This window comes from Rhinichthys klamathensis, unplaced genomic scaffold (assembly GCF_029890125.1).
Source record: "Rhinichthys klamathensis goyatoka isolate OS25496 unplaced genomic scaffold, OSU_Roscu_1.1 h1tg000059l_1, whole genome shotgun sequence".
NCBI classification, from domain to species: Eukaryota; Metazoa; Chordata; class Actinopteri; order Cypriniformes; family Leuciscidae; genus Rhinichthys; species Rhinichthys klamathensis.
In genome coordinates, this window is record NW_026606604.1 from 4859619 (window position 1) to 4880886 (window position 21268).

General features: G+C 38.9%; 2 protein-coding genes across 5 annotated transcripts in view; one reads left to right on the forward strand and one right to left on the reverse strand.

Annotated features, from left to right (window-relative positions):
• Nucleotides 1-7964, reverse strand: part of klhl24b (kelch-like family member 24b) — a 29343-nt gene extending 21379 nt beyond the window's left edge. The window contains exons 1-4 of the mRNA XM_056249094.1: nt 7779-7964; nt 5752-6730; nt 3613-3797; nt 1302-1420 (exon numbers count right to left, since the gene is read on the reverse strand). Of these exons, the coding sequence (XP_056105069.1) occupies nt 1302-1420; nt 3613-3797; nt 5752-6671 (1224 nt within the window). The 5' untranslated portion in view covers nt 6672-6730; nt 7779-7964. The remainder of the gene's footprint in view (nt 1-1301; nt 1421-3612; nt 3798-5751; nt 6731-7778) is intronic.
• A 4835-nt stretch (nt 7965-12799) lies between these two features.
• Nucleotides 12800-21268, forward strand: part of sh3kbp1 (SH3-domain kinase binding protein 1) — a 48665-nt gene continuing 40196 nt past the window's right edge. Inside the window, exon 1 of one of the 4 annotated variants that reach the window (XM_056249098.1) lies at nt 12800-13132. In XM_056249098.1, coding sequence (XP_056105073.1) covers nt 13129-13132 — 4 coding nt within the window. In that variant the 5' untranslated portion in view covers nt 12800-13128. The remainder of the gene's footprint in view (nt 13133-21268) is intronic. The other 3 variants (XM_056249096.1, XM_056249095.1, XM_056249097.1) reach the window with 3 other exon arrangements.

Consider the following 21268-nt stretch of genomic DNA (forward strand, 5'->3'; position numbering starts at 1 on the left):
AACCCAAATGATCTTTGGGGTCAAATGAGTTGAGTCCAAAACTAGCATGGGCCTGAAACACAAAGAGTTGGAGAGACTAGAGCAGACACCCAGAGACAGGAAGCTGGGGGGAAATATCTGAACAAGCCACAATACAAAGCATCAAAACAAACAAACCAAGAGAAAGAGGCGTTCATGTAGACAGCTGGCTATAACTTACAATGCATGTTAATTAGTCATTGCACAAGTAGCTTTTGTTGGCTCAGTTCATTCCATTAACAACAAGACACTTTTCATTTATTGAACGTTTGAGCCAGTTCCTCACCGCCGATTACATAAAATGCATCAGATCTTTCGCAAACAGGACAGAACAAAGCTATTTAACCCCCTGCCAAAGTAAATCAGATTTCTGGAGCTGATAACATTCGTTAAGAAATGTTGAAAACAGCCTCATGAGTGATGCAATATCAAGTGAAGTATACAGATCCAAACTCTTTTGACAGCGCCCTTGTTTAATGGTTCACATGACTGATCAGTTCAAAGTCAGTTACTGATTATTAAAAAAAATGCAGTGTAAGCAAACCAGCTCCAAGGGAGAAGTTAAAAATGAATTATGTCATTGTTTAATGAAAACAATGTTTAATGAAATCAAGTTTCAAGCAGGAAAAGAAGGACAAATCGAGGCTTTGAAAGTGATAGAGGAACTGAGCACCAGACAAAGAGCAGTAAATGACAAGCAGGCAATCAATTATAAGGGTGGGGGAACATGTTTAAAAACTAAATACGGATAAAGATACTCCAACACCCATTTCTATATGTGGGAAATATTCATCATGGTTAGAGGCATGTAAACCACAAGCCATCATCAAAATAGGAAATCAATGTCTTCTTCCTGTGGCATGACTAGAGCCAAGACTTTAATTCCTGGGACTCATTGAAAAGGCAGCAAAAGCCAACAAAATGCCCTTAAAAGTTAAACACTGGAATTTATTGGTTTATTATTGGTTTTTAAATGTCTCTTGAATGGCTTATGGTTTCATGCTCTCAGCAGCCAATAATTCACAAAACACAACACATTGTGGTTGGCGCAAACAATGTTTATCCTTGCTACATGTCAACTGGTAATAAATCTAGTATTGTTCAAATTTTTTCACATTTGAGTACTTGTATATCCATATATATATATATATATATATATATATATATATATACACTTGTATATCCATGTTATCTACCAGAAGAGGGTTCCCCACATCACAGGTTTCCAGTTAAGGGCATCTAGTGGGCTATTGGTGTATGAATGTGGAAGCAGTTCAACTCACCTTTCCTAACAAGACAGCCATTTTGTGTCTCCAGCGACCCTTGTTTAAGGAGGCAACCCTGATCCAGATGTTGAGCTGGGAGTTGTACATCCAGACATCCCTGCTGTTGATTCTACCCCCTGAAATTGCAGCACCAATTGGTCACCACCATTCTTGCATGTGCCGTCACACACTGATTATAATCCTTGCAACAATGTGAAAAGGTAAATGACCCATGACACACTTTGTGAATGTTCCTTGTTTCTTATCTGATCTCATATAAACACATTATGTGAATAATAAAAACCATAATTGTGGATCTCCCAGTTCTGAGATAAGTCCGGTGAAGCAACATAATTAGACCAGATTTACCATATATTTAGTCGGCAGTCATATATTTATGAAAAAAAATTTGCAATGCAATGAAAAACCGCAATTCATTATTTGCATATACACTGCAGTCACAAGTTTGAGCGTGACTGAATTTATGTTTCTCATCATCTTAAAATCCTTTAATACTTAAAGCTTGAAATGGGTTTTGTATAAAATAAATGAATCTCTTACACCAGATAGTGAAGAAAAATCAACCGGCATCCGGCATGCTACTGTTTAAAAAGCATCCTAGGATGCACCTCATGAAGTTGGTTGAGAAACTGCCCAGGGCTGCGTTTCGCAAAATCATAGTAAGTAGATCGTAGAACTATTGCCACCAATGGTCTCTAAGATCAACTTGGCTCACAATGCTTTTGGGAAACTCAGCCCTGAGCTGTAATCTAGACAACGTGTGGCTACATTGAAGAACTAAAACTATAAAGTAGCTTTGATTCGTGAAACATTAATTTAGTCACTACATAATTCCATTTGTGTCATTTCATAGTTTGAGTGACTTTATTACTATTTTTACATTGTGTAATTGTAGTTAAGACTAAGCAGGTAGGTATGACCAAACATTTGGCTGCTAGTATCGGTTAACATTTGTGCATCTGTGTGATTGTGCTAACAGAAGGTAATAATAAAATGTTTTGTAATAATCTACAAAACTGTTCCAGTTCTTCAGGAAGCACCAGGGTGGAAAGAACACACTGGACTCAGCAAAGCTGCTCAACCTGAAGCTCATCTTTCTATCAGTTTCCATTATTTTCTGACTTGCATATCTTAGTCTTGAGTTTGACAAACACACAGGCTTCCTGCCTTGGAAAAGCCTGGCCCTGGCTTACTAAAACTTCAAAGGAGGAGTAGAACAAAATGTTTGGGGAAGGATTGAACTTAAAGGAGGTTGAAACGAGAGAGAGAGAGAGAGAGAGAGAGAGAGAGAGAGAGAGAGAGAGAGAGAGAGAGAGAGAGAGAGAGAGAGAGAGAGAGAGAGAGAGAGAGAGAGAGAGAGAGAGAGAGAGAGAGAGAGAGAGAGAGAGAGAGAGAGAGAGAGAGAGAGAGAGAGAGAGAGAGAGAGAGAGAGAGAGAGAGAGAGAGGCGTTACCTAGCAGATCTGTTCTCTTGGAAACACGTCGTGAGCGCCTGGCACATGCAGAGTGTAAACTGATAGTTTAGGATTCTAGCCCCCTCACTCATCCTCACTCTCTCTCTAACACTCTTTTCTCATGAGATAGCTCATCTCTTTTAATCACGTCTTGTCTTTTTTTGCTGAACCTGCTGGAAGTGAGCTGCTCTGTAATGCATGGTGCCCTTCTGTGTCTAACAAACCCCTGCAGACTAAACCAGCCAAAAGATGAACATCAAACTGACAATAATTGAGAAATTAAGACAGAGGATACGGATAATTGACAGATGGAGGATGTATAAAAACAACCCTTAGAAATAAAAAGACCACAATACAGCAATTAAAAATTTCTAAATAATGTCTTTCATTTTACAGTTAGTAATCCATATATTAAAGACCTCACAAAATCAAAAAATCAAGTTTTGGGAGTTGTTGTCCATGTCTGTTAGCTTTAAGGTCATCTATATGCTAATGTACCACTAAAAACTGACAAAAGCAGATATACGCATTCAAAATGTATAGGTTTTCTATGTTAGAGCAAAAATATTAATAGCTCACCTCGCACTTTCAAGGTTTACTTATTTATTTAAAATTTAGAAAACATTTTATCCGACCAAATGCTAGAATGAGAATGTCCCTCTCCATAATACTACCATTAGCAATCTTCCTGGATGTGATGTAAACAAAAGGCTACTGGCATTGAAAAAGGAACAAGGCCTTTGATATACCTTGCCTAAAATTCCTAAACACAGGGAAGAAAACCAAGTCAAGTCTAATGACAATTGCCTACAAAACAATTTAGAGCTCAAGAATGTTACAAATATACATGATTACCTGAGACCAGAATGTCGTTCCTGAGGGCACACACAGCATACTCTGACTTGGTGAATTCTGGCAGTTTGGCTAAGGATTTCCATTCCCCAGTTACAGGATCATAGCACTCAGTGTACGGCAGGTTGAAACCTCCTATTCTCTCACATCCTCCGACTACCACAATGACCTCAGAGAATCCTGTAGACCTGCAGGGACATGACAGGACGTCAAACTTGGACACATGGACAAATGTAAATCATTTACTCCTGGTAACATTGCAGAAAATAGGAAGTGTTCACCTGGCAAGCACATATTTTGTCATACTATTAGTACTGCACAACTCATTGTTTACATTTTGTTTTCTTGTCATTTTCAGTCTATTTGTTCACTGAATGACACTGAAATGAGAAAAGTACAGAACCATTTCTAAGAATAGCAGTAAATATCACTGTCTACTAGTGCCCAGAGCACAACATGCATTCTCTGTTCAAAGAACCAATCGGCAGGCAAACACATTTTATCCAGAACCAACTTCCCCCATTTTTTTCCCTGAAATCCTCTGCCTAGAAGACTGTGCTCTCTGTGTAAATGATCATGGGGTTGGAGAAATGCTAAAGTTAGAGTTGAACTTTGAATACCCTCTCTGGGGGAAAGAGCTTAGAACGAATAGAGCAAGTCGCCCAGTCAATTCATGCAAACATGGAAAAATCTGATCAGTCTTTCATGTGTGATGTAATTAGTGTAAATGTGCTGGACCCACAAAATTCCCTGAGAATAATTGGTGGAGATCAGCTAGGCCCTCTCCCATAATTCAAATTTAAGAACCATTGCAAATCTGCCTGGAAACAGAAGGTGGAACTACAACTTTCTGCCAATTGTAAGCCGACACCCATCTGAAAACTAACAGTACGATGAAGCTGAGGTGTTGTTTTCACCAAACCAAGGAAAAACAAAGGTACATGGAGCTGAAAACAAAGCACCCTTGCATTGTCTTGCATGAATATTTAGCACACTTTTGTAAGCTTAGCTGGTTGCGTGCAGCGTGAGACTTGGGCTGCATTTATCCTAATGATTCTGTTACACCTTTCTTCAAGCAGTCTATAATGAGACTGTTAATAAATAAGCCCTGTAACTTTGGTGGTTCCTTCAGCGAATCACGTTCAGGCAGATTCCAGGTCACCCTACATTTGGCTCTGAGAAAAACAGAACTGTGCATTTCCCCTCCCCTGCTCTCTCACCCCATGCTCCTCCAGACATAACAAAAACAGCGCGCACACACACTGCAAGCAGGATCAGGTCAACAGGAACATGTTTTGAAACTCAGGTGTTTATGTGTTATGAAGCTTGTGAAGGAAGAATGTGTACGGGCAAGCCCCGCTGAGACTTTTTTCCCTCAGTGCGCTGCAATGCAGTGGGCCTGAAGGGGCCGTCTCTTCTTGCTCCCTCTCACTGTACTTACAGTGTGGCTCGGATTGTTCCAAATCCATAAATTAGAGCATTGGGTTTCCAATGATCAACTATGGAGTGCGAAGTTATAAAAAAACAAGCCTTCAAGTTACTTGTTGAATCATGCCTTCGTGTTTCGAGGATGACTGAATCTATAATGTAGCCTCTATAATCTCTGGGATCTTTAAGGACATGTTTTACTTTTGAAGCTACTACAAATAACTAGTAAACTCCCATTTGCTTGATGTTTCTGGGTAGCTAATAATTTGAAGTCAAGTCATAGTAAACAAACTCTTTGATAGTGACTTGAGTGAACTAGACAAACAGTTCAAGCAAGGTATAACACCGTGTCCTAAGCAGACGCGATGCGATAAGATTTCAGCGACAAATCATTTGTCTGTCCACACCATAGACTGTAAAAAAACTATTTGCCGCTGGAATCTTATCGCATCGCGTCTGCTTAGGACACAGTGTAAAATAGAATAGTCGCGTGTTGCCGTCGCGGCTGGTTAGGACAAAAACTCTGATTAACATGGAAAAGATACCTTTAGGACACGGTGTAAAAGACTCTTCTCTTTCCTGCAATCACTGGTCCATTTTACACAGTTTAAACTGCTTGGTGCATTTAGCGTGTAAAGATTGAGACTTGGATTAATATGGTGCTTAAATAGAAGTAGGCTACATTATTAGCACAGGAAATGTTGCTAGAAATACCTGCGTGGACGGGTTCTAGGCGACATCATTTCGTTGCCCAACACATGATAGCGTCTGGCTTCGTGCAGAAGCTGATAGCACTCCGGTGCATTTTGGATCAACTGGTCACCTTCTACCGTCTGTACGAAATAATTTGGATGCAGCAGGGGCAGGCGGACATGGTTGAGAAGGTCTTTGAGCACGATTCTGCGGTGGTCCACATCGTAGTACACCCAACGAACCACTGCTTCAAACACCGTCTCCTCCTTTCCAATGACTAGCTCGTCACTAGCGATGTACTCTTCCAGTTCTTCCTTACGCAAGTCCAAGAATTCTTCATGCTGGGCCACGTCGGCAAAGGTCTGCAGCGCGTAAGAACGGCAGCGGCTGGCCAGTTGCTTGAGGGAGTGCGCGTCGGCAAAACGCTGGATGCCCAGGCAGTTGCAGGGGTCAAGTTGGTCCTCCAAGAACTTGGCACAGGCATCACGGAGAGTGCTGATCTGGAAGAGGCAGGAGGTCTCAAAGAGGAATTGCACATTGTCTGTGGTGATGCGGGCACGTCCAGTGTAGACGTACTGTAGGAAGGTGTCCATGGCTTCGACACGGATGCCGTTGATCTCCACCAACATCTCGCGGCTCTCACGGTGGTCATTGCAGAACATGGCACGGAAATAACTGCTGCAAGCTGACAACACGGCACGGTGGCATGGGAACTCACGACCCTCCACGCTGATCACCACGTCCGTGAACAGTCGGCCATCACGGAACTCATTAAACATCTGTAGAATGCTCTCAGAGTGGCACGGGCCAGAGGTGAAATCGAACACATCATGATTACCGACGGACTTGTTGTCCATTTCCAGAACCTTTCTCTTAACTGCTGGAGACTCACGGACTCCAGAGTCCTCCCGGTTCAGTCTTCTGCCCAGAATAAGTACCATTGCTATTAGATCAGTGAGGCCAGAGGCCCTGTAGACAATAGAAGAAAAAGATGCCTCAGCTGAAAAGAAAAAGAGAAGTATTAATTTAATCAGGAAATCCATTAACTTGTTATAAACATATACAAATTACAATGAGACACATTTCTGAGCCATTGCTTTTGTAACCTAATATAAAAATATGCTGTATTATCTGAAAATAAGCTTAAAACTAGAACCTATACAGCTTTTCAGGCTCAATGCACAAAAGGTAAAGGAGCAGCTGATCAACCATGCAGCAACATACACAAAGTGTTGCCATGTTGCTGGCAAAATGTTATGTGACAAACATATGACAGATTAAGTATTAAACCTTTTTTAATAACAGTTAAATTACATTTGAACTTTTTTTATATCAGAAAAGTACAAATCTATGCCTAATTTACAAAAATGACATTGTCATGACAACCTGACAACCTTTTGTTTGTCTCACAATGGCCTCTCATTGCCCCAGGTGAATTCACCTTTAGACAACAGAATGCTGCTTTTCTTGTACTGCAGCCGCCTAGCGGTCACTTCCGTATTCAACAAGACAAGAGGATCAAAACAAAGAACTTGGGGAACGTCAACAAAATATACTTCAGAAATTGACCTGCCACCACGTGTTGTGTTGACTGACACAATTAATAATTCATATTTGTCCATACCACTTAATTTAAGATTAAAATCAATCGTAATAAAATTAAATTATTAAGTTACATTACATCAACTTATGCTTTTTAAAACATATTTATAGCAGGCTGTAAACTTAGTAAAATTCCATAATTCGTGTCGCAGTTATGCCCTTTTTTTCAACAGGGTAAAAAACAGATAGCCTACCGTGGTATGAAGAATCTTAGATAAAAATAGACTTTTTTTTTTTTTTTTTGCATTGGTTACGTGGGACTTAGGCTATATAAATGCACGCATTATGAATACATACATTTTACAATTAATTGTCACACAATGTGTTTCATACCTATATAATTTAAATCATCATAGATACAAAACTGTTACAGAATAGAATAGAACAGAATACAATACAATAGAATACACTTTAGGCCTATTATATTATAACAAGCATAAACTCACCAGTTTAAAAAGTGAAGACTTTGTTGTGGAAGTCTCTTAAATAGCCTACTTAAAGTCAGAAAATCAGTACATGAAAACTCTGCTCGTCTACCCCTCGGCGGTCATCTCTATTCCAGCAATGAACCCAAAAGAACGTCTGAGGAAAAAACGGTCCGCTGGGTGCTTTATTGCCATCATCACATCCGAAAAACACGAGCGGCAATCAGCTGATGACGCAGGGAGTTCTGGGAAATGTAGTCTTCATGAAGGCTGACAGAATGACGGCAGAAGCGCAGGTGACTACAAATACCAGAGTGCTCAGAACGCCACATGGCTAAAGATTGTTTGTAAACGTTTCAACAGTCACAAGAGTGGCGGAGGTGAATCTTATATCGGAAAGATATTCAACTCGTTATTTTTTTCCCCTCTTTAGAGTTTGAAAGAAGGTTATAAAATACATTCATATGCAAAAAAAAGTAACACCATTTAGTAAACAATCATAAACAACATGCACACATGACTTTAAATTGACGTCTTTTTGTTTTTGCAGACATCCCAAGTCTCCCGGAAGTTCCGGGAGTCTCCCGCATATTGCTAGCGTCTCCCTGATGCCCGCAAATTAGTTAAAATCTCCCGGAATCTAGAGCGAGATAGAACATACTGCGCGCAGAGCTTTGAAAAACTCATATTTAACGGCTCTGACTGCGCGCATAACATAGCCTACAAAGCGCGCGGCGCGTGCAAGGCAGAGAGGGAGAGAGACCTTGCGAGTGTGCCTCAGGAAAGCTAACGTTAGTCAACCCGACACACCATACCCCCCCCCCCCCCCCCCGTCAACAATCCGGTTGACCGAACAAAGACCCCCCCCTCAACAATCCAGTCACCAAGATATACCTCCCTGAAATGACTTCTTGCAGGTTGGGATGTCTGTTTTTGTAGCTACTGATATTTTCTATCCCCTAACGACCAGAGGCGGACAGAGTACAGAGCTTTGTTACTTGAGTAAAAGTACAGATACCCCTTGCTAAATTTTACTCAAGTACAAGTAAAAGTACTACATTCAGATGTCTACTTAAGTAAAAGTACTAAAGTACTTGTTTTTAAAAGTACTTGAGTATCAAGAGTACAAAAGTAGATTTTCTAAATATTGCATTACTAATCTACTGCCACAGTGCTTACATTTATGCACAGAAACGTCCTACATGGAGTTATGAAAAATGTTAATGTTAATACCTTGGAGAATGTAAAAGGAATTGAAAGTAAAATCAAGTCATTTTCATCTTTTTACCATGTTGCTTTATTTAATTTAATTAAATTTTTGGGGGGTCCCATCTTTAAATGCGGGGACAACACACACACACACACACACACACACACACACACACACACACACACACACACACCACATGTAAGGGTGGCGCTGCCAATAAAGCACCTAAAAGCTGTCACAAAGAACCGGCAAAAGGAATGATTATGAATATGTAAAATATAGCAAGGAGATATTTCAAATGTTTATTAATAAACACTTGTTAATAAACAAGTGTTTTCTTTGTCAGTGTCGGCTAGATGAAGTTGACGATGCTGACTCGCGATCTTCAGTAGTGAACGCGCCAGAGAGAAATGCACATTTCATACGGATTACATAAGCAGAGAGCAGTCTGTAGTCTGTTTTCTTTCGTTTTGAATTTTTCTGTATAAAAGTAGACATGTCTGTGAGGCAAGTAGGCTACCTTATACGCTGAGTTTCGGTTCATTTATGAGACGAGATCCAGTTCACGCGCCGGCGCCTCCGTTTCTTATCTATCGTCTGCTATTTACTTCTTATTTATTAAACCCAGGCAATTGGTTGATGAAACATTGATTCAAATTAAGATACAATTAATGCAAAACGAAATTCAGGTTAAAGAAAGGTTTTGTGTTTTCTGTTTGATGTCTCTGTGAAAGTTTTAAAGCATTTTTTATGCCGCTTTCAGAGCGCTCACGTCCGTAACGGAGAACACGTCCATAACATTGTTTTTTCCTCATAAATGCAAACCAGAAAAATCAAATAAAACAAAATTAATATTTTATGTACTGTGGAGACTGAGCCCCAACCCTTCTTCATTCGCTGGGTAGTAGCCTACTTTGGTTTGCGCAGTGTAATTCACATAATCAGTAAAAATATATTTTGCCTCCTAAAGTTTTTTTTTTAAGAAATCAGAAATCCCTCGTGGCTACGCCACTGCCACATTTGAACCTGACTGTGTTAAACACACCACATACTCAAGAACATCAAACCAAATGCTTGGCTTACATTAATGTGCAATATAAAATCTGACCATGGAGTTGACTTTGGCGGAAAACTGAAAGTGATTGCTGATAGGCTGTCCCAATCAGTGGCGCCTGCACAATCCAATCACGTTTGAGAGGGAAACAACAAATTGAGGGTTTCCGAGATTTTTCTTTACTTTTTTTTTTTTTTTACTCAGGTACTCACGGTTATGGATATAAATGTATTGGAGTAAAGAGTACAATATTTGCCTCTCAAATGTACTTGAGTAAAGTCATGAGTACTCCCCAAAAATGATACTCGAGTAAAGTACAGATCCCTCAAAATTGTACTTAAGTACTGTACTCAAGTAAATGTACTCTGTTACTGTCCGGCTCTGCTAACGACCCTAATCACAGAAGAGTATTTTTACATTTTTATTAAGACATGCTTAGTATGCTTATTTAACTGTCTGAACTGAGATGAGGGAACACGATAGCACATTTCAGGTTTTCCTATAGGCTACATTGTTAGAACATTTTTACTTATACTATAGCCTATAACTTATATGTGAAAGCAAGACACGTATGTTTAATTTGGGGAGCGGTGTACATTAACAATGTTTCTCTCTTTCCTTTCCATTGTATTGCATGAGGTTCAAGACAAAGATTTCCTTCTCTCGCAATCCTTTCAACACCAAAGGCACCATTTAAGTGACGTCTGGCTCATTTGGAAAGCTGGTGAGGCGGTTTAACTCCCTCTCTTCTTCTGCCTGGAGGCTAAACGGTTATAGGCCTAATAATAGGCTAAAAGGCTATACATATCTATTTCTATATTCATCACTTCCTCTGAATGCCTAACGCTCATCGTAAACATACGTAGGCTTCTGAATCATGACATGTTCAAGAAACTGAACTTAAAAAAATATATAGCCTTACTGCTTTTTCATTTTCTTAGAACTCTAATTAAAAAACACCAAATTCAGGAAATTAGACTTACAAATGAAATATTATTTATTTCAGTCATTAAAAGACCAAAGAGGGAAAAAAACTTTCTTAGCCCTATACCCAAGATTTTTTAAAAGCTTTTACAGAATAGGTCATATTTAAAATGTATAAACATGTATATGCATGAACGAGGCAGTAAGCAGAAGGTATCAGAAAGCCACAGGTTCAAATGAATCTGACTCAGTCAGAACTACACTAGAATAATTCATCCCGTGTTCTTCATACACCAACAACACTTTTCCCACACACTTTTATTTGCATTGGTTAAAAAAAAAATCACCCATTTAGGACTAAACCGTTTTGCTCCAATGCTAAATTTGGACTGTGAAGTTCTCTCAGATAAACAAAATATATCCAAGCAAAGTCTACTTTAGTTTGCAATGGAAACTTGTTTCCGCCTTGGAATAAAAAATAAAAAAGGTAATTGCGACTTTTTTATCTCACAATTCAGACTTTATAACTTCTGAGAAAAGTCATGTAGTTATAAACTCACAAGTGCAAGTGAAAAAAAGTCAGAATTGCGAGGTTATATCAGAACTGTGAGATTAAAAATCACAATTAACTTCTTTTTTTTTTACATTCCGTGGCAGAGACAAGCTTCCATAGTTTTTTTCCATAGCAAAAAAAGGCCTAAAGCATTCTGATGCTTTCTCTTTTAATGCTTTCACCTGCTATCTCTCTCTGCCTTATTTGTGTTCTGTTGCTATCGTGTGTGTCTGTTCTCTCTTGGTTTCCACCATTACTGCACAGCAGCTGACTGCACTTTCTGCTGTCTAAAGCACATTCCTCTGTCTCTGTGTGTTTATGTGATCAGTAGTCATTCCAGCATTAATAGTGCTATTATAGAGATCCACTCGGTTAAGCCTCATTAATGCACAACAGGAGAAAGTCCAAAGCAAATTTACTGACTTAAGCCAAGCACAATATAAGACGAGAAGTATGGGGGAAAGTACTATTTTATATTTGAATATTAATTAAGGATGCATGGCCAAAAAAAAAAAAAAAAAAAAATTCTTAAGTGCACTGCGGGTTGTATCCTAAACTGGCCACAGGGTGGCAGTAGTGACTTTGGAATCAGCATAACAGGGAATTTGCAAGCGCATGCAGGATAACAAATGGGTATTTGGATTTATTGGTTTAAAAATAGTCATTTAGGGCTCATAATTTAGAAATAAATCCATGCTATAATATGCCATATCTGTAATTATTTATTTAACATAAGGTCTCATCATTTCATATAGCACAACATTTTACATAGGCCTAGGAGTGAGTTTTTGAGATACAATCATTTTGAGGCAAGTGTAATTTCATATCCAAGTGTCCATGTTTGCTTTAAGTCTTACAGGTTGAAACAACAGCCCTCTATTTGACATCAATTCACACCGTTTAAGAATAAGTAGGCTATTTAGTTGACAAATATGGGAATATTACATTAAAACGTGGCATAGGCCTACGTTTTCTGACGTTTAAACCAAACACCGCCCCTACTGTCTCCCTACAGTTTACATTCGTTTAAAACACTTAAAAGTTCTTTAAAAGTAACCAAATATGTTAGCCTACAGTGATTAGTGATACGCTCTATAATAATCTGTATTGAGTAAACAAAAACCTAAAACTAGCCCATAGGTCCTCGCAACACAAGAACATGTTTTTTTAGAAACAATTACCTGCGACTTGCAGGCCCCCAGGTAGGCCTATTTATTTGTGTAAAAGCGGAAAATCCCGTTCAATGGCCTCGATCATTACAGCACATCCTTCCAGTTCTCGCGAGAACTTTCGGTTCACGAGCGCCACTGAGTGAGCGCAGTGATGGCAAGCTGGAGTTCGTAAAGCGACGGAGGCAAACTGTAGTGAAGCGCCTTACGGCTGGGGCAACATTCACATCATCTCTTCCCCCCTCTTGCATTGTTGCCCCTGCCTTTTTTTGCTCTTTTTAATGAGGGGCAGGATCATTTGTAAGAAATATGCTTAGAAGCCGCGTTGCGCCTTCATTTTAAGTGATTATTTGAGGTATTTCCGACCCAGTGTGCTGCATCTCCGAAAGTAGCGGATTTCTTTTTTTCTTCTCTACATTGAAAACATCCTAGACAAACACGCCGCGTAAACAAGTTCATAAATGGGTGAGTACAACATATTTGGGATAAGTCCGTTCATTTTTATGCTAGATCTTGACCTCAGTGTGCTATTGGTGTGTCATATAAAACATTAATGAAACTGATATCATTGATAGTGGTTGCATGATGCTTCTGGCGCACTATTATAACTATAGAAACGAGATCTGATCATTTCAAGATGTGGACACGTTTGCATGGTTTCCCCCCCTCTTCTCTGTTGCTCAAAGATCATGAAGAGTTAAAAGCTGAATTTCATTTCCCTCTGAGGTTTCCTGCTCTCCTCCAGCTGTCCGTTATGTTTCTCTTTACAGATGTGGCTTTTGCTACATTGTTTCATAAGGATGTGCAGGAACGCTCTTTTCATTATGCATATTATTTTATTATGACCTAACAATGCAACGTAAACTGCTCATCACATTTGATCTGTTTCCCTTTTTGGATTACCTTGAATAGTTCTGAATAGGCTACATATCGACCGATATTGTTTCTTTACGACTGATTATTGTATGGATTCATGTTGAAATGTCTGTTGGCTAAATATTAGTTTCCACACAATGATAAACACAAAATAGTTTGCAAAAAAATGGGCTTACGGTCTTATATTAATTCATAAATAGTAATAGACTCAAATATCGGCAGGCTGATTTATTGGTTGATATTCTTATATTGTCAGTATCGGGCATTAACTGTAACCGATTGGCTGATTAATACACCTGTTCATTCTGCTAAGTGTCAAGGTCCGTTCACACGAAGAAAGATAACTATTAAGGCCCATTCACACAAAGAACTATAACGATAACTACTGTATTAGCGTCCACCAATGCAGATAACCTTCTGTTCATAAACATGCTGCAGTTTTGTCTGCCGCTTTAAATGCTCAAGCTCTTTGAGGAGGATGGATTCTGATTGGCTGTCAAGGTTTTTATCTTTCATCAGCTGGAAAAATAAAGTAATTTCAACAATATCATTCCACTGTCCTTCAGTTGTTATGTGGAGTCTGCTATTATTTTAAAACGATAGGCTATCTTTATCAATAAAGTTATCGTCCTTGGTGTGAAGGACCTTCAGTGTTGTTAATAGACAATGCACATTTTCTATATTTATATATATTTTAACTTTAAATAAGTGTTCATTTAAATTCAGTGGAATGTTTCCAAAAAGGAAACGTTTCTTTGTGATCAAAATGGTTTTGAGATGATTCAACTAGGGTCTAAATGTTAAAGTTAGAACTGAGTCCCTCCCCTACATTTTTGTATTGATAATCTGTTTCACTCAGATGTACAAGAAAAGATCTCACTTCTTCCGTTTCATGGCGACTTTAGGTAGAAAAGTATGAATATCGGCAAATAATATTGGTCAAACAGAACAAAACAGGCCACAAATGCTTCTTACATTAGATTGTTTTGGGCAACATCACATTATGTGCTTTAAATAAAGTTGACTTGTTTGTACGTTTGTTTTTAAACAGATGGCCTCCCTTATACTACACTGATGATAAAAAAGGATGACAGACATTTTTAAGGAATGCCACACCGTTGTGAAATGAGACTCATATCTGCAGAGTCATCACTGTAGAGTAATCTCAAGACTGTCGTACTTAGCCTATCATTGGCATTGGATTACAATCGTTTATGGTTTATATTTAACAAACTAAAAGCAACTTCTTATTGAATGAAGTGCAAACAGATGTACAATCCTCTTATGATCCAAGCACTCTCCCGTGATGAGCTCATCAAAAAGGGGGGCGTCTTTGACAAAACACCAGCGTGAGACAGTCACACACGTGTCTCTGATCTCTTGGCAAGATTCATCAAAGCGTTTAGATTAACAGGCATATGTGTTGAAAATTTAAACAGCACAATCCGGTTTCTGAGCACATTGCACATCACATTTGGTTACATTCTTTAGTGACTAAAGCCATCCGTGTACAAACCCACCGGAGTGTTTGTTAGGTTCGTTCATTTCTGCCTAAACAAACGGTAACGGATATTAATGACCCAGGGCCAGCTGTGTGTAGCAACTATTTCAAAACATAAATCAATGACACAAACAGGACTGATATGATTTAAAAATCAATCTGACAAATGATCCATGCTCTGCGCTAAATATGGAAAAAAAAATCAAACATACCTTATCAACCCCTAAGTGGTGCATATTAGTACCTTAAGGGATAGTTCACTCAAAAATTAATATTATGTTATTATTTACTCGCCTTTATGTCCTTCTGTACGACTTTCTTTCTTCTGTGGAACATAAAAGAAGATATATTGAAGAATATTTCACTGGTTTGTCTATACAGTGGAAGTCAGTGAGGTCCAGAAAAACATTGACGTTCATTGTAATAATAATTTTCAGAATAGTGTGGGTGACCCACCCATGATTTCTGATTCAGCAGTGGCCAAAGAACCTCTCAGTGAGCAGTTCTTAAAATAACTATCTTTTGCCTGAAGAACATTTAATCTGCAGTACCTTTTGTTGTAAGGAAAAGCTTTTAATTGATATCCAAGGTTCTTCATGGAACCGTCAATGACAATAGAGAACCTTTATTTTTAAGAGTGTAGGAATTTATTTTCCTCTGTTTTGAATTAAACATGCTATCAGTAAGTGGATTCATAGTGATCAAGGGCTCCCTGTGAATCCTCATATCGCATGCAAGTTAATGAAGCCCTGGCTTCCTCTGTTACTGTTTTCGCCGCAAGCTCCAGCTTTGCTTTTCCTCCCCAGTGATGTGGTGCGCTTTGGATTCTGGGAAGTGTTGCACTGTACTCCGGTCTCTTTACTGTCATGGCTGCTGTGTCATGCTCATTCATTGCCCTTTGGTAGAGAACAGGGAAGTGGTAAGAGAAGCATGTTTCTGTGTACAGTATGACGAGTTCCCGTTATAGTGGAGCATTTACACATCTACCACAAGTTCCTCCATGTTATAGTTGCTCTTTTATTGTCTGTGGAAACATTGTAGGGGAACCAGTCGTAGTTGTTTATATATCACACTTTCCTGCCTAAAGGCGACTGGTTTGGAAGATCTACACATCTCCAACTGCTTTTGTTTTTTGGTTACTAAATATTTTAGCTAATTTGATTATTCTTTCAGCTTCCAGTTTAACACATCTTACCATGTTTAAAACCATTACTGCTGATTTCCCCCCAAAAGCAGGACAGGAAATGCTAATTTTCTGCAGATGCCTTCTGGGCATGCCTATGTAAAATAATAGTATTCATAGATCCTAATAAAATAACTCAGAAGAGAGTTGTTATGTATGGCATAGACGGAAAAGTTTTCTGTGCATATTACTGGAGGGGAAATGCACAATATGCAGTAATAAAAACCATAAGGCTTTGTATCAGATGGAAAAATAATAAAGCTTTCCTCGTAAAAACAGAAGGAAGAAAGAGTTACGTGTTTTGGAGCACGAGTAGTCATTGATTTCTTAAGTCTACAGGAGATTGCTCCAAGTGTTAAAGTGCAAGACAGACTTAAAGTGTCATGCGGTACTAGAGAAGATCCACCATGGCCAGTGAAAGAGTTTTGTACAATATTGTGCAATAGCTCCAGATTTATTCATCACGTACAGTCGAAAACATCTGCTGAAAGAGCTTTTGGAGATTAATAATTTAAGTTTTGTTACACTCGCTGAACATTTCACTTTTAAATCATGCATTTAAGCTATAATGAAACTTTGTCTCTGCAGTATGCTCTCATAGATCCGCATTAGGACATACAAAGCACTTGGTTGTTTCAAACAACCAAGTGCTTTGTAATCACAAGCAACTTCATGATTTATTAACGTGTTTGACTTTGAAGCAGTGACTTTAAAGAAGAGTAAGATTGTTGTTTGTTAGCTTTAGGGAAGTAGTCTTACATTTTACTCTCCAGCATTGAGCAATGAGCACAAGAGTGTTTGTCCTACATACTACATTATTTAATGGCATGTTAACTGCATGTTTTATGCTTCTGGGAAAAGTGCGTCATTTTGTGTCTTGCACCAATCGTATGTTAGTTTTTTTTTCTGAATTTCTGCACATGACCCAAGTCTAACCCACATAATAAGTGGCTTGGCTGATACAATTTGGGAAGCCGGGACACATGGTGAACCACATGTGGTAATGTGTTTAAGAGGACCTTCACCTTTTCTTCTACTATATAAAGGTCCTGTAAACAAATTAAAAAAATGATATATACACACACAGTTTTTTTTTTTTTGATGATGATTTATAGGGAATATAAATTTAAGCATCATTAAGAAATATTGCAGTGATTTAAACAGTTTATTGACTGTTTAACAGAAATATTTTTCTCTGAATCTTTGGATTTAATCTCAGTAGCAAAAAGTGTGATACATGTAGGAAGTTTGATTCATTTTTGAGATTCAATTCTTTCAAACAAGTGCATTATAGTGAATTGCTTCAAAACACTGATTCGTTTGTCATCACAGAGTGTTCAGAAATATCCCACCTGTCTTTCTAAAATGTTTGGAATGCGGTACCTTATCAGTTATAAGATGGTATTACAGATTTAACTGATTTAGTATATTAGTCAATATTGGATATTTAATTGTAAAAATAGATTAAATGATCATGAACATTTTAATTACCATCAGCATCTGACGCTGTTCGGAAGAGAAGAGACTGACTCGGAAGAGGAGAAATTGTTGAATAAAGTTGTTAAATTTTTTTGCGCACAAAGTATTCTCGTTGCTTCATAACGGTAAGGGCCCTATCATACACCTGGCGCAATGCAGCGCCAAGCGCAACGCAAGTGTTTTTTGCTAGTTTCAGCCCGACGCAGTTATCATTTTCGCGTCCTGCGCCACGTTGTTTAAATAGCAAATGCATTTGCGCCCATTTGTGGGCCCACAGGCATGCTGGTCTGAAAACGAGGTGTGTTCGGGCGCATTGTTGGTGCGTTGCTTTTTTGAGGCAACTGAAATAGACTGTGCCATTGACCAACAAAAACCTGGTCTAAAGTCAATAGCGCAATATTTTAGCGCATTAGTAATGTGCGCCTATAGGCGGGTCCAGGGCCGCATTAAGAGCTCACTGGGCCCCGGGGCTATGAGTTACTGCAGGGCCCCCCACCACTACAGGTCACCAACTACATGAGCTAAATGTTCTATCATTATGAGTCATTTTATCCATCTATGATATACTTCACAGTTAAGTTATATTACTTTTAAAACGACTTTTTATCATATCAAAATTTAATGGGACTAACATTTCATAATTCTTGTGACCAATTTCAATAATAGTAACTTAAGAAAAGAATCTCAAGCTTACCGATGACAAGAGTCACAAATAACAATAGAACAAAGGCACATAAGAAATCGACCTTGAAAAATTTAAAGCACTGAATAATATTATATTGTATAAAGTAATCAAATATACAAAACATAGTTTTCAGTATAAATTCAACATTCATTCTTATTAATTTTACAAAAGTGATTCATTCAAGGGCAGTAAATTATTTTCTTTCTGATGTTTGATTAACATTATGGACACAAATGGCGACAGCAGCTTTATTAGCAGCTACTGTCACTTTAAGACCTCAGGGTCGGAACTCAAGTGCGCTGTGCAAAACCGCCTCAAGTTATCATTTAAAATAATTTGTATCCTTCCAAACCACAATTATTAAAAACGTGTTTAATTTATAAACTTACATCATGATGTCTCAGCAAAATTTACATATTTCTACCGGATATATTATCGCCAGCCCTTTAGGCGAATATAGAGTTTGATCAAACACAAAAAGCAAGATCAAACATCCATCAAGTTAATAATCAAACTTACCGAAAATTTGTGGGGTCGACGATGACGCTGTGTTTTAAAAAATAGTCTAGACTCTAGAATTAAGTGAAGGGTGGAGGCGATTTATTGGTTGATGCGTAGCTATATTCTAATAAGGCGCAGGCACTCCAGGCAGCCATCTATAGGCCTATGTGCAGCAGCAGGTCGATCGTTCACAAGTTAAATATAGAATAAATGTATTATGTTAAATTAAAACGTGACGTTTCATTTCACCATGCCCTGTCCTGGTGCCCACGGGGGTTTGATTGACAGGCGACCTGGCCAATCATAACGCCGAATACGCAATTTTGTCAGACAACAAAGCTGTCAGTAGATTAACGTCGGTGGACTTGAACTTGAAAACGGTATGGTTTAAATTATTTAAATTACAATATTTGAAAGTTGAAACTTTGTTTCATATCAACAGTAAGCTGCTCTGAACTCTCTCTCGTAGTCAATTGTGTAACGTTAGTCTTTGCCCCGCGATGTATTTTTCAGTGCATGAGTGAGAATGTGCGTGACTCGTGAGAGCCGCCTGGCTTGTCACACAGTAACTAAAAAAGGCGGGTCTTTGCGAACGGTCACTATAATATTAATGATAATGATTCCATGATAATGCATGGAATATTCGGCAAAGAGCTACTAAATAACAGGGCTAATTTGTGGGGGGCGTTGCGTGGTAAGGCTTTGGCAATCAGAAGGGTATAGTATCTGCTCCACAGCCAATCAAGGGCCCCCTCCTTGTTCGGGCCCCGGGGCTTTAGCCCCGCCTAGCCCTATTGTTAATGCGGCCGTGGGCGGGTCCACAACATGCTTACACTAAATAAATAAATAAATAAAATTGTCCCGTAGATGGTCTGCTTGCGCGCTCCCGTTTGCGTTTTCTCTGGAGACAAGTTCAGTCTTTACATTTGCAAATTGTAAATGTAAATAGTGAATCCGCCATGGCTGGAGCGCAACGGGCTTTTAAAGGGAATGGGAAATTACACTCTGATTTTTTGCACATTACGCTCAAAACACAGTCATTAAGAGAATAGAGACAACCCTTTTAGACCATGCGCTGGGCGAGCCAACCTTTTTTCCCGTCGTTAAACTAGCAAAAGTGGATTCGGACACGCCCTAAGAGCACTTGCGCTCTGCGCTTTAGACCATGTGCTTAGATCGTTAAAATAGGGCCCTATGGTTGAACCACTTTAGTCACATAGACTATTTTAACGATGTCTTTATGATGTATCGTTATGATGTTGGTGTCTATAGGGGGTCAGAAAGCTCTCAGATTTCATCAAAAATATTTTAAATTGTGTTCCGAAGATGAACGAAGGTCTTAATGGTTTGGAACGACATGAGGGCGAGTAATTAATGGCAGACAATGTATGTTTGGGTGAACTAACCCTTTAAACTCAGGGTTTCCCTGGTAGAAGGCTGTGCTCTTGTCAGGTGTGGTTGAGAGTCAACGACACCCAACCCACCCACGTCGAATCAGCTGATTAATGTATATTCATGTCAGTGTTACTTCTTCTGTTGCCCTGGCAACAGATCTGACTAAAGCTTGTACGTAAGGACATTGATGTCTCTCCTAAGTGCTAACCAGACCACAGCAGAGTGCATTTGGTGAAATGGGTCAGGACTACGCTTGTGATCACAGCACTGCTCTGAATGTTGTATGTTTGTGTTAGGGTCCACCACATTTCGTAGTGGTTATTTTTTATCTGCAGTTATATTAGGCCTACAGTTTCTTCAATCTACATTCGGAGGTGTGTAGTAAGAGAGGATGGCATGAAATGGTTTGGCTGTGAAGGATGTCTGCTGTTCATTTCATTGACACATTGGAGTCATTTTGAGCCATTCGCATCTAATGCTGCTCAACCAGTCAGACTTAAGCATGAGCTCTTTGCTGTATAAAAATACCTTTGCCAGTGTAATTAATTTAATTCATGTCCGTTCCATTTAATGCAATCTAATACCGTAAATTTGATTAACTTTTAGGGAGTACATGAAGGAAAGGAAGTCGGCCTGAGTCAGCATGCGAGAATTACCAATTAAAATGTAATTCACAAGCTCCCCTTAGACGGGAAACAATGAGGGATTTTAGTTCAGTTCAATCACATCGTTAGCCAAAAAGGTTGTTCGTACAACGCTGGAACATTATTGATCTTGTTCTGAATCAATGCAACCTAACAATAATGTGTGTATGTCTTAACTTCCAAGATTTATGCAAATGGTGTGCAGTGAATTATGGGTGCAATGCTTATATGACAGGGAATGGATCAGGCATAAATGAATTCAGTGAGTATTACACATCAACTGTGTTGATGTTTAATGCATAAGCTCAGAGAGTTGTGCTGGCGTGAAAAGCGCATC